Below are 14,279 nucleotides of genomic sequence, written 5' to 3'. Positions count from 1 at the left end.
TGAAGAAGCCGCAGAGAGAGCAAGAGGCGGCAGCTGATTTCTCTCCCCCCAGTACCGTTCCCTGCCAGGTTTCCTGTCCTCTTCACTGGACTCCTTTGCCGTGCCTCCGGCAGGGACCCCCAGCAGAGTCATCCAGGCACAGGGGTAAGTGCCCTTTCCTTGCTCCCCTGCCTCCCTGCTCGCTGCCCCGTGAGCGGCAGCCACTCCTCAGCCCTCTTGGTGGCACGCGGCTGCGGTCCTCCTGCCTGAGGCTGGCTGCTGGGGCCCTTCGGAGCCACCACCGGCTGTTGTGGCATGGCGAGGCAGGAGTCGCTCCGACTGGACCCGGGGAAGGGGCGGCTGCTGTGTTCTCATGCTCCTAACCAAGCTATGGCCCCCTTGCTCTCCCCCACCCAGGGCGGGCACGGCAGCCTCCCCACAAAGGATTACAAGGACAAAGTCCTGAGGCTTAAAGTGCCTTCGGCCTTGAGCTTTAGGAGTGTTTCATTTTGGGGAGGCGAGGTCTCATGTTTCTTGCCCCTGACGCTCCTTCCAGTCCGGCTCTGGCTCTGTACAGCTCCTTCCAGCCACCACGCACGGGCTGAGTCAGCCGGGGGGGGGATAGAGTTTCTGCCCTGCCACCCCTTCCTTCCTGGCCTTCTTGCACGCTTACTCACAGGCAAGATGGGCATCGGCACTCGCTGGGCACCAGCCAGGGAGCTGCACGAGGCCTCGGGAAGGGCAGGCACCCTGGCAGAGGAGCCAGTGCAGCTGGCTTGCAGCAAGGGCTGCTCGCAGGGTTGTGGGAGCCCCTTCTGCCATACCCCACTTGCCACCACCACGCCATGGCCAGGGGATGGCCTCCCGTGCAGACCTCTGTAATGGCCTTCCCTCCTGCTGTGCTCCCCTTGTAGCGGATCCTCGCGCAGCTGCTATGGCCAGTGGCAGAGATTCGGACAGCGAGCAGGTGGTGCCCGATGAGGAGGACAAGGGACCAAACGTGAAGGCTGTGCAGGCCCACTATCTCCGCAGCCCCTCGCCCAGCCGGTGAGTATGCTTGCTGTAGGTGCCGCCATGGCCTCCCGGTAGCACGTGGTAGATCAAGTTGCTTTCCCTCCTCTTCCACCGCCTCCTCTCCGCACAGGCACTTGGATCAAGCGTGGAGCCCAGGGCTTCCCTCCTCTCCCGGGGGCAGGGGTTAGCGTGCCAGCGGGGAGAGAGACTGCAGAGGCAGGACTCACATGCTGATATCCATCCTGCTGAGAGTGTATGTGCACACGGGGGGGGATAAATGGCAGAAAGCATTACTATAGGGTGGTATTGTTGCTCTTCCCTGTCTCATCCTCTCATGTCCACCCCCACTCTGAAACTTCTAATCCGGATTTCAACTCTTCCCAAATTCGGCCCCATCTTTCTGTCCATTATAAGGACCTGTGGGGTTTTTTATGTTGCTATTAGCCTTTCCCATCCCCAGAAAGACTGAGGGTCTTCGGATTTGCATTTGGTTCAGAGCCATCTTTAGCTACAGGCTTCAGGCACTGAACAGGAGGCTGTCACAGCGCAAGCAGAAATGGAGTTACCTCAAGCAAAGCAAGCATGATTAGATCTGTTTTCTCCTAATACAAGGAAAAATATATCCCTTTGTACTCTTTTCTTAAAGCAAAATGCTCTGCAGAGCTTTCTATACACTTTGAGATGCTTTAGCTGAAGGCAGGGAGAAAAGAACCTGCCCCAGTGGCCCTCAACAAGTAGGAGGTTATGAAATGTTTTCCATTAACTGTGGGGCACTGCAGAAAAATGAAGACAGAGTGCTTATTTCATTTAACTGCATGCATTTAAAAATTGTTTAGGAAGTTCACTGAGCTCATGTAAAGTAAAATTATGTATTGAACTTGGTAAATCACTCTCCTACTGCTCATCAATCACTCAAAATGAACAGAAGCATCTCTCCAGTTTATTCCCTTCCCTTCCCTTCCCTTCCCTTCCCTTCCCTTCCCTTCCCTTCCCTTCCCTTCCCTTCCCTTCCCTTCCCTTCCCTTCCCTTCCCTTCCCTTCCCTTCCCTTCCCTTCCCTTCCCTTCCCTTCCCTTCCCTTCCCTTCCCTTCCCTTCCCTTCCCTTCCCTTCCCTTCCCTTCCCTTCCCTTCCCTTCCCTTCCCTTCCCTTCCCTTCCCTTCCCTTCCCTTCCCTTCCCTTCCCTTCCCTTTCTTTTTCTCCTTTTTTTCTTGCTGTCAATGCCAAAAGCAGCGATGAAAATGGCAAGGTCCTTCCCAACCAGAACGAGGCCCCTGAAGCATCCAGGCTTGGGCAGTTCTGCACCTGTGTGTTTCATGGATGCTTGGGGCAGCTACAGGTAAAATGTTTTGAGGCTGCAGTGGCATATTATTACCAACTGTTATCTTTTTATTGAGCTTGGAGGCAACCTTTACAGCAAAAGGAATTTAAGGCAGGGCATAGCTGCAAATTTGTGTCAGCTCCTATAAATGAGACTGAGACTCCCCTTGCTCATGTCATAAACTCCTTTGAAGAGCTAGAAAAGGATTACTTTCAGTCACAGTTGACAAGTGCTGGAACCCAACTAAATGACCTAGACAAGCCCATAAGTGGTTTCCGATGGCTGTGCCCTCCATTTTGATTCTGGAGAATGAAAGCAGTTTAGCTCTCCAGACACTTTGCTGCACCCTGACTGCACATTAGTCACCCTCCCTCTCCTGCTTTAATTAAACAAAACCAAACAATGTGTTGCAAGTACTGCAAGCCTGCATTGCCAAATAGCTTCTGTGAAGGCAGCAAACTTGTCCTAATGATCTGTACCATCTATTTGGAAGGAAACGTAGAGGGTGTGCATCAGGGAAAAAGCTCTGTAAAATATTTTGTTAAGATAGTCTAAATAAGAAGAGAAGATTTACTTGGACTGTACAGAAGGACCCAGACGGAAATATATTTGTTTTCAAGATTGTGGCCTTTTTTGCTTAACAAAAACTTACGTAAATTACGCTGTGTCAAATAACTTCCTTCAAAGGTGTTTGTGGGTTTCATAGTTGTTTCTGACCTGCAGTTAGACACCACTATGTGAGTGGAGAGACTGACCACAGATTCATGGCATGAAGTGACCAATGTACTGAGTACTGAGGGAGAGATTCAAAGGCTTCAATCTTAATGCTTGTATTGCAGCTTGTGATACTCAAAGGATGCTTGTAGGCAATTACCTAACAGAAAAACCCCCCAACAGTTTTCTAGCATAATCTGTTTTGAATTGTTCAATAAATTCTAGTTAGGATAATGTTTATGTCTAAGTGAGAGCAACTTGTGAGACTATTCCTTGTGATCCATCCCCCTCCCAGTCTCAAACCAGACACTGCTCTTCTCTACCCAAAAGCTCCTCCACCAGTCCATTCTCTTGCACTCCCAGCCCACTGCAGCTCCTCCCCATGCGACCTGTCTACATCCTGCAAACACTGGATACCAAGGCATATTTGAAGCCTGTAGCACCACGTTGGAGAGCAGGGTGGGGGTGAGGGCTGGGAGAAGAGCTGGGGCTTCCCTTCTACCATCAAAGGATCCTCACCGCTCCAGTTCCCTGCTGCTGTCTTCTAGAATGGGTGAAAAGGGCTAGAGTCCTGGAGTTGGGATCCCAGTGGAGGGCATTTGCCTAATAGGCAGTGTGATTGGTTGGCAGGTATTCAGTGATATCGGACACTGATACAGAGAGCATCTTTATGGAGCCAATCCATCTGTCATCTGCTGTGGCTGCCAAACAAATCATCAATGAAGGTAAGAGGAGGAAGGGTAAAATAGCCGCGAAAGTAATAGAGACTTGAGTTGCCCTTGTTTTGCCTTTCTCATCCAGAGATCCTAAAATGATAAAAAAGCCTTTATGAGAAAACCCCACCTGACGTAGAAGTGAAAAACACAAAGAAATAACAATTTACAGAAAGGTTTGGTGACTTCCTTTGAAGTTGTGCACTGAATCTGTGGCAGAATCATGTACTGCAGTGGTGAATACAGTTTGATTGCTGGTTGCTTGCTGCAACAAACTGAATGGAATGGAATGGAATGGAATGGAATGGAATGGAATAGAATAGAATAGAATAGAATAGAATAGAATAGAATAGAATAGAATAGAATAGAATAGAATAGAATAGAATAGAATAGGAGTAGAGTAGAATAGAATAGAATAGAATAGAATAGAATAGAATAGAATAGAATAGAATAGAATATTTCAGTTGAATAGAATATATATTTAATAATAATATATATTTAATATATGGAATATATTTCAACAATAATCTAATCCAACTGCGTGACCAATTCAGGGATGACCAAAAATTAAAGCAAATTATTAAGGGCATTGTCCAAGTGCCTCTTAAACACTGACAGGCTTGGGGCATCGACCACCTCTCTAGGAAGCCTGTTCCAGTGTTTGACCACCCTCTCAGTAAAGAAATGCTTCCTAATGTGAAGTCCGAACCTCCCCTGGCACAGCTTTGAACCATTCCCACACATCCTATCACCAGATACCAGGGAGAAGAGATCAGCACCTCCCTCTCCACTTCCCCTCCTCAGGAAGCTGTGGAGAGCAACTGCATTCTTCTGGGGCTAGAATGAGTGTGTCCTTAACTCCTGGGCCTTTGGCCACTGTGGATCTCTGGACTGAGAGGACAGTGCAATATGCTTTTCCCATTACTAACTACCTTGAGGCTGCAGATAAGCATGTACATGCACACATTGTAGACAGGACGGTGTGATGTTACTGGGAAAAAAAGCAAGCCACAAGGCTTGTCCCAGGAACAAAGAATGATAGGTCATATATTTGCTTTGTGTTTACATGCTTTTAGTTACAATGTCAGTTTATTCCAGAACTGAAGACAAAGGACGCCAAGGTAGATTCAGTGTGTCCCAGGACGTTAGAGTCTGCGCAGCAGTTGATGGTGGAAGACCTGTACAACCGAGTTAAGGAAAAGATTGATGACACCAGCTTGTTTAACACGCCGTGTGTGATGGACTTGCAGAGGGCACTTGTGAAGGACAGGCTGGAGACCCCCAGGGATGCTGTGGATGAAGTCTGGCCTAATGTCTTCATAGCAGAAAAGTGAGTGTCAGCTTTTGTTATCAAGTTGCACAAGATTCCCAGTGCAGGGTCAGATGGAACCATTGAAGGCGTAACATATACTATATGCATCTCATACCTTTCATCCCTAGAGAGCCCCAAAGTTTTTCGGAATATGCTCACAAAGATCTCTGTGCACTGAAAAGTAAATACTTCTGGAATAGAATCAGTAGCTTAACCTATGTTAACCTATGTTATTTTGACACTTCGACAATTTAGGAGAGGAAAAGGTAAATGAGCCCAAATTACACTGTTCTGATTGGAATTTGGCCCTGAAATTGGGAGTAAAGTCTTTGTTATGTAAAAGAGAGTTAAAAAAGAAATGCCGTAGCAAATATCGAGTGGAAATGGTTAGGTCTTCTGTACCATGGCTCAGCTGTCTGAGACACCTGTGCAAGTGACCAGAACAGAATTAGAAGGGGATATAGTGTAAAGCATCAATTACGGAGTGATAAAAATCGAGAAATAAGTAATTGAGAATAAGTCTGAACCTGGGATAGCAGGATGAGCTTAAAATCAAGCTGGAGTGGAAATTGAGCATGATGCAGGTCTACTGGTGAGTGCAGGCTTCTCATTTTCTTTTCCTGGGGAGTATTGGAAAGAAATACCTGTAGAACTCTCAAAGGACATTAAGGTCTGAGTGGAGCCGCGTTTTGGATGAGAAACACAGACTGGGAGCTCTGTAGCGCTTGTAGCAGACAGCTTCTTTCCTACCCGAAATAGGAGCACCGATATCTAACCTTTTTCTTTCTTTTCTGAAGAAGTGTTGCAGTGAATAAAAGCCGTTTGAAGAGACTGGGGATCACGCATGTCTTGAACGCAGCTCATGGTACAGGTGTATACACAGGACCAGGTTTCTACAATGGTCTGAATATCCAATACCTGGGCATTGAAGTGGATGATTTTCCAGATATGGATATCTCCAAACACTTCCGCCCAGCTGCAGAGTTCCTTGATGAAGCACTGCTGACCTACAGGGGTAAGAGAAGATTACAGTGGTTCCAGAATGCTTGGGAATTAATGGGTGGAAGCATTACTCTGATAAACAGCCGATGACACATTTGTAATTGGGTAGAAGGCAGATACTTTGTTCTTTGCATCCAGTTACAGTGAACACTTCTTGCCCATTTCTGCCATGCCTCCATTCAAAACAGGAGGGGGCAAACTGGTGAGAGGAGGCAGCCCAGCAGCCCCTGCTGCAAGCCCCATGTCTTCGGACTCAAACTGGCTGTGAGCCACCTCCCTCAGCTGCTTTGAAACTACCCTACTATTGCAATGAGGTGAAGCCCTGCTCCAGTAAATATATTTTTTTATATTGATGTTATATAATATAATACTATATATATGATATATTGCTGTACACTGCGAGCTTCAGTTTTGCCAGGATGCTCACTACGAAAGAACAGGCTGATTTACTAGAACAATAGAAACAGCTGGGTTGAACCCCTGGATGTCTACACCCAGGCTACTGCATAATTTGCTGGACTGCAATTCCATGGCAACTGTTATTCTGTGGACCTCCAGTGCATACTGGCCATTTTGTTGCAGCTTCAGTGGACAGTTAGAAATACCTTTATGGAATTTAATATGAAAATGATCACCACAATCAGGGATATCACTGATATTCTTCATATATGTATTCAGTGCATTTAATTGTTGTAGAGAGATGACAGGTTACCTCCTAGTAGAAGTGACCGTAAGAAAAGTGAGTTTTGTTAGTATGCAAGAAAAGTTGAGCCAATTTTAATAGCTCACCACCAACAACACAAGGAAGGACACTCTACCCATCTATGTTCTTCCTCATAACTCCCATTGCTACCCTTGGCACAGCACAGATGCTTACTGCTGCTGGCATTCATTGACCTTTCAACTCACTAACCCAGCAAAAACAACAGCCCAGCAGGGAAGAGCTGGTTTTCCATTGGGTTAATGAGCTGAACTGGCTCATTAAAGGGCCCGGTGAGTACCAGAGCCGACACAGGAAAGGATGCACAAAGACAGAGGAGCCTTGAAAGAAAGCAGAGGAATGCGATCTCCTCCTTTCGGTGAGGCGTTAGGCTTTACTGGCTGTTAAAACACTTGGAAGGCAACTGAGACTTTTGATACTAAGAAAGGTGTAAAAGACATTTCGGGATTGTAGGAATAGGTACATTAGGTAAATACTTGTGGTAACATATCAGCAGTCAGAAAGGTGGTTAAACTGGCTTCATTAAGTTTCAGTGCAAACAGTTTGATTAAACTGGAGTTTATCACACATTTAGAAACAGTCATTTCAGTTACTTGCAGGCTAGCAAAGCCTCATTTAAGCTCTCTTCATATTTACAAGCTTTTCTTTAACCGTAATTGGCTATAAAAGTAACTTTAAAAAACCCAATTCTTCTGTGCCAAAGCTTAGTTTTGTGCAAGAGGTGGTTTCTGTGTAAATGCCATGAAATAAAGCAGATCCACCGCTTTGATTCTAGCTCTTGCAGTCACTATTTACAGAACGGTGGGTCCCGGTAGTTTGGAGCAGCTGTATCAGTTTGTCAGAGTCAAAATCAGCTCTCTTCTGCTAGTTGCTTGGTTCTGCTGTTCTGAGATATACTATGATTCTGGCCTCCAGCCAGTCTACATGTAATTGTTTGAGTGTACCTTGCAAAACAGCAGATCTGGATTCTGGCAAAAATATAAGTAAATTAATATAAAATTTTATTTAAGTCCTATAACGTGCCTTATAAAAAACTACGTTATTTGCTTATCCTCCTGATACCTTCCTGGAGGCTAATGCTAATATCTCCCTTTTTACATATGGGGAAACTGAAGCACGGAAAGCTTCAATTTCTTACTCTACATCAGCTAGCAAGTCAAGAATACTGTATCACTTGTCTTTCTAATACCTATTATAAACTTTTTGATTATTTGGGGAAGTGAAGTGTATAGGTGAAAATACAAATATTATTTAGATTGTTTTAAAATGTGCCTGCCCACAGCTTTTGAAACTAATGTGGTTTTTATTCATATGTATCTAGATTTTTATTATGACAAAGCTAACAAATATTTAGTATTGGTTTCAGTCACCGAAGCATATAATCTAATTTTTAACACTATTCAGAGAATGCCTTTGTGCTACATATCAGAGCAACCTCTCTATGTTATTGGAAATAGCTAATTACTTTTATATTCAATATCTGTAGGCAAAATCCTTGTCAGCAGTGAAATGGGAATCAGTCGCTCAGCTGTGCTGGTGGCTGCTTACCTGATGATCTACCACCATATGACCATTCTGGAGGCTCTGATGACTCTAAGAAAGAAGCGTGCCATTTACCCCAATGATGGCTTTCTGAAACAGCTAAGGGAGCTCAATGAGCAATTGCTGGAGGAACGAGAGTTGGAGCATACTGGAGATGAAGAAGTCACTCCTAGTCAAAGTCCTGTTGTCAATGCAGGGACTTCTTCCCGGCTGTCTGGAGTTGGGGACTCAGAAAGCATCATGGGAGCCAAAGCCCACTCCATCACAGTAGAAGAAGAGGACACCAGCAGCCTGCTGGGTAGTCTTATGAGCGCTTCATCAGCAGGAAAAACTAGCTGGGTTTCCAAACACTCCTCCCTCATCAGTGAGGAGGAAGAGGAACAGTTGTATGAGGAATGGAGGAAGAAACAAGGCCTGCCTGCAAAGGAACCAGGAGCTAACCATGGAAGAACATCTCCAAAGCTTCTGGATCAGGAAGGGGAACAATCTGAGGAGGATGTGGAACAGAGGATCCATGACTGGCAGCGCAGAAATGAGAAATACCAAATGGAGGGTCCACCCAGGGAGGAGGTCCACCCAGGAGATTCCAGCATGGGAGGAAGACCTTACCCATCAGGTGAATTCAGTGATGTTGAGAGCGTGAGCAGTTTTGAGATCCGAACCCTAAAGCAACAGCTGGAAGCCAGTAGCTTTAGCAGGATGAGGAGGAGCCGCACAGGCTCTATGTCTTCAGAGAGCACTTGGGACATGTGGAACCAGAGGCTTCTGGAGATAGAGAAGGAAGCTGCTCAGAGGTATCGTTCTAAGAATAAAACTGGTGGGGAGAGACAATCCCCAGAAACAGGAAGAAACGAGAGGGATGTGGACGAGGAGAGTGTCTTTTCAGACAGTAGCTCCTTTTACAATTTCTGCCAAAAGAACAAAGACAAGCTGACTCCTCTAGAAAGGTGGAGGGTCAAGAGGATCCAGTTTGGCTTTCACAAGAAGGATTTAGAATCATCATCATCTTCTGCACCATCTCCAGCAGAAGATGGCAGCCAGGCAGGTGGGGAGGGAAGAGAAGGGAAGAGTTTGTCAGATATTAACCTGACTGCTTACCAGGCTTGGAAAATGAAGCAGCAGAAGAAGGTGGGCAGTGAAAGCAAGGAGGAATTTGTGGAGTTTGCCAAAAGTGAGGATTCTGCTTCAGCCAAAAAGAAGCAGAGGCGTGTAGAGCTCCTTGAACATTCAAAGAAAATTTTAGAAGAAAGCCAGTCCATGTGCAGCTGGGAGACAGACAGTATGATGAGTGGGAGTATCCCACTGTCAGCTTTCTGGCCCTCAGCGCCTTCTGCAAGTGGTGCCGAGGATGCAGCTTCTGCACTGAGCATGCAGACAAATCATTCATCTTTATCACAGACCAGGAGCAGCATGGGGGCAATGCAGCCTCAGATGCCAAGTATACCCCTTCCCAATCTCCCAGTTGGCCCAGGTGACACAATATCCATGGCAAGCATTCAGAACTGGATCGCTAACGTGGTCAGTGAAACCATTGCTCAAAAGCAAAATGAGATCATCATGCTGTCCCGTCCATCGTCTGCAATGGCCTCCAGTGTAATGTCAGGAGACCTTAGCAGGCGTGTAGATGATGATAAGGTTTCTCTTCTCAGTGCTCAGAGTGGCTCATCTCTTGCTACCTCTCAGCTTCGCCAGCAGGACAGGCACAGGGCTGAGTCTCAGTCTGTCCTGTCTTGCAATACCTCAGTGAGCGCAAGGACAGAAGGAACTCATTCAAACATGAAGGCAACACAGACAAGCAAGCCACTGTACAGCCTCTTTGCTGATGATGTTGACCTAAAGAAGCTCAGGAGGAAGGAGAAGGAGATGCAAATGGAAATGAGAGAGAAAATGTCAGATTATCAAATTGAAAAGGTGATCAGAGACAATAAACGTAGCACTTTATTTAAAAAAAAGATGACCAAAGGAGAGGAAAATGAAATAGAAGATGACAGAGAGAGTACAACAAACAGCCTCAGGCGCCCCTTGCAAGCAGATCTTGACAGAACTGATACAGTCTTTGATCTGTCCAGTCAACCTGCGAACACAGGTGCAACGAAGTCAGAGATAGAGACTGATATTACCAAGTGGCTCAGTGGCCTGAAAGCAGAAAGAGAACCACCATCATATTATGATCAAAGTGAGAAGGCTAGAGAGAAATATAGCAGATCATCCAAAGTTAGAGAGATGGATTCTGAAACATCCAGTTACAGATTCTCCAGATCCCAAAGAGAAGAGCTAGACAGCTGTTCTTCCTATGAGTCAAAAGGAGATTCACTGAGAACCATGTCAAGATTTTCCTCTGCTTCTGCAAAAGAGGACAAAAAGATGTATAAGTTCACAAGGTCAAGGGTCAGTGAGACAACAAGTTCCAGAGAAAAGAGCCCAGAGCTGCATGTTTTCAGCCGAACACCTGAACCATCCTTTGACTCTGAATCCCCTGAACCATCTACACAGAGTCGAATTAGATCTCATCACGTGGAGGCGTGTGAAGAGGAGGCCAGGTCAGACACATCAGAATTTGGAGCTAAGAGAAAGTTCACCCAGAGCTTTTCAAAGTCTGAAGAGGATGGAAAGAAGGAGGCAAAAGTGGAACAAAGTGAAGAAAGATTTGCATCTAGACAGTTCTCTCAGTACAGGCGAAGCATGCGAAAAGAAGAGGAAGAAGAGATGGATGATGATGCCATTATCGCTGCTTGGAGAAGCCGACTAGAAGAAACTACGGCAAAGCTCCGGCGGAGAAGGGAAGAGTGACCAAGATCAGATTATAGGAGCACAAGCAGAGCCACAGAGTCCCTGAATCACTCATCATTATATTTCTGATAATCCTTTGTGGTTTGTAGGGCATTTCCTGCAGATAGTTCTCTTCTTAATCAAAAGCAATAAAGGGAAGAGGTCAAGTTTTGGAAGTGTTTGTGGTTTGTCAGAAAGAAGATGCTAGTATTAAATGATCAATGTAGGTAGGAACACAATGTTAGAAGCCATTAGGAGCCAGACGATGTTTCAGCAGCAAAAGCAAGTAATGGTGGCATCTCAATTCAAAAGACCAATCACATCCCATTTTGGTTATTTCAATTTCCTAGTCTCGTTAAAGACTGGACATATATTTTCTAGGATCTTTTTGATCATAAATGGAAGAAGTCAACAACCTTTTCTAGGAACCTGAAGAATGTTCCTCTCTTAATCAGTTTTACTTTATACCACTGAGAAGATACTGCCAGGTAGGCTCCATTTTCTGCACCAGTCTTATGAATGTCTACAGAAATAAGAGAGTTCAGGGAAATACATGTACTGTTTTACTTCACTAAGTAGCAGAAGCAAAGTGAAATACTAGAAGAAAGAAGATGCCTCCTTCTTTTTAGAAGTTCAAGGCAATAATGAATGTATTCCTGTGGTACCATTGTTTTCTATTAGATGGAGTCATCTCTGTTCCAGTATGGTTGGTTCCTGCTAATAATTTTGGGTCAACAAAGGAAAAATGCAGTAATATTAACAGTCGTCTAAAAATTATGTTCTGATGTAGTTAAAGAGATGGAGTTAAGGTTAGGATTAGCGTTAGGTTAGGATGGGTTTCTGAAGTACTGACTTCAGTTTGTTTTATGTATGCAGCTCAGCTAAGTCTCCGATTTTATGTCTATAGTCAGATTGTCATGTATTAATTTTCAACATGATTGCCTTAAAAGAAAAGAGTGATACACAAACTGACCTCATAATAAAATGATGTATAACTAAAGCATTGGTATAAGGCACCATGCACCTAAGGACATATTGTATGTCTGTTGAATGTGGTACTTGGAAGCTCATTTTTAGGAGATGGTAGGTTTAGTTGGTGTGTTACAGTTAACGTGTTGTTTGTATCATGAGCTTCAGAGCCCACTTTTCAGAGTGAGTGGAAGGAGTACAGTCTCCATGCTAACTGAGTACACCAAGTTAAGAGCCTCGGGTCTTTCCATGCCCTGTAGAGCCTCGTGAGCTTGTGTGACATGACCTGCCAGGCCTGCCACAGCATCACTTGTGTGGCTCGTATGATGCTGTGTCTTTGACGCATCAAAGCACCCAACTCTTTGTCACCAGTCAACATCCTCCACCTCTCTCTTATAAACACCTAGGCCAGTTTCTCCTGATTTCTACTCTGGAATTATCTATTCCCTCTTCTGTACAGAGTGTATTTTGAAATAACAAAACCCTCTGGCAGAGCTCAGTATAAAACAACAATGGAGGGATGATGCAGTATTGCTCTCTCACAGGAAGTTTTGTCTTTCTTTTTCTTGTCATCTTTTCTCCCTCCCACTGTGATGCTTAGAGCTCACTATTACTATTATGCTAGTACCTCTCCCTATGTTAATTGTGTAATAGAAACAGTAAGCTCCACAGGGCAAGGGCCTGGTCTTTGTCCTTGTCTGTATGACGCCACGCACATCAGCTATGCTATCTAAATAATGGTTACCGATAACAAAATGCAGCTGCCAATTTTCCTAAACTTAGAATCATTTCTCTCAACTATAACTCACTGATTAGACATTATCTCTGCTTCTCTGAAGATAAAGATGACTCTTTCTGACAGCCAGGACTAGGGTAAATGATAGCTACTTATTGTCAGGTGAATGGAGTCTCAAAATCAGGTGATTGAACAATAACAGGGGTAGAAAAATAAGAGAAAGAACATATTTTACTTGTGTGCGGGTTTTTTTTTTTTTTGAGTAAACTTAGATTACATTTTTGAAGTACATAAGAAATGTGGTCTTGTTAATGTTTCAGGCATCCAGAGATGCTATAAGGCCTACAATGCAATTCTACTATAATATAATATATAATAGAATGCATCCCTTATTTCTGCATACTTCTGTGAGTTGGGTTTTTTTTTTCCAAGTAGTGGAATTCCAGGCTTTGATCCACATCTGAGATTTTATATTGAATTTCTGCAATGTGTGTTAGGATAGGCATTTTCCTCTTTTCTTCATCCCTGGTCAAGTTGCTCTGTGGAAAACAGCTCTGCACATGCATATTTGGAGCTTGCTTTAATTTCAGTCTAGAAAAGGTCTCCTGTTTCGATGGATCAAAGTGGAAGTGTGCAATACCTTCTGGCACTGAATTTACTTTTTTATCAAAGGCTGGTTCCCTCTGAAAAATCTCTCTCCCGCTTCCTATGGCTGGCTGCTGTTCTCAACAGAAATGTCTGTCCTTTGCAGTACTGTAGGGGGCATCTTACACTGTAAAAGATGAGCATTATATGATGTAGTAATTGGTTTCATTTTGCACTGTACAGCACAGCCTTTGTTTGGGTAGCATTTTGATTTAAACAGTAATCTAGGTCTGCTGCACAAATAAATTATTCAAGACTGAGGGGCAGAATATGATTCTATAACAAGCCTGAGCCAAACCATCCTGATAGTGAGTTTTGACCCTTCTGGGAAAGGGTTAAGTGGGTTCTGCTGACTCACTGAGATAGGTGGCTTATTAGTTCACTTGTGTAAAAGGAAGATAAAAATGGTTTGCTGGGGAGAGGCCATCTAAGATGCTGGCTGAGCAGTCATGAGGGAGAAGCCTTAGAAACAGCTGAACTTTATTTTCTTATTGCTTATATCCTTGTTAATAAAGCCAAACCCCCAAAGCAATAAGGGGGTGGGGATCATTTTGGACTCCATTCAGTGTACGGCCTGTGCTTGAAAGCGAGATGGGAAAGGCTCCAGCTCACAGGTATAAATTACATGAAACAGTGACATAAAGACCTTGCATGGTGAAAATATTAAAGCATTCAGTCATAAGACCAATAACCAGGAGAGACAGAAATGGAGAGGTTGAAGGCAGGCTAGAAAGTCAGGTTTTAAGATGAGAATTTAGAAAGAGATAGGGAATCAGTGGAAGGGGAGAGGTCTGCACAGATTGTTTCAGGTGACCAGAGCTGCAGAGTGAATGGTTTTTCAGCA

At 44.5% G+C, this 14,279-nt stretch overlaps 1 protein-coding gene across 2 annotated transcripts; it reads left to right on the top strand.

The window, feature by feature from the left end:
• Window positions 1-11,256, top strand: STYXL2 (serine/threonine/tyrosine interacting like 2). 2 transcript variants are annotated; one of them, XM_075516001.1, is made up of 6 exons: window positions 1-144; window positions 894-1,026; window positions 3,657-3,751; window positions 4,838-5,069; window positions 5,852-6,066; window positions 8,261-11,256. In XM_075516001.1, the coding sequence occupies exons 2-6, from the start codon at window positions 914-916 to the stop codon at window positions 11,104-11,106; spliced, it is 3,501 nt and encodes a 1,166-aa protein (XP_075372116.1). In that variant the 5' UTR covers window positions 1-144; window positions 894-913; the 3' UTR covers window positions 11,107-11,256. The 2 variants fall into 2 exon arrangements, with proteins under 2 accessions (XP_075372116.1, XP_075372108.1); XM_075515993.1 differs by having other exon boundaries at window positions 5,849-6,066.
• The last annotated feature ends 3,023 nt before the right edge of the window (window positions 11,257-14,279 follow it).

The sequence above is a fragment of the Mycteria americana genome, chromosome 1, assembly GCF_035582795.1.
Source record: "Mycteria americana isolate JAX WOST 10 ecotype Jacksonville Zoo and Gardens chromosome 1, USCA_MyAme_1.0, whole genome shotgun sequence".
NCBI classification, from domain to species: domain Eukaryota; kingdom Metazoa; phylum Chordata; class Aves; order Ciconiiformes; family Ciconiidae; genus Mycteria; species Mycteria americana.
Note: the sequence above shows the minus strand (reverse complement) of the source record. Positions and strands in the feature narration are given on the sequence as shown.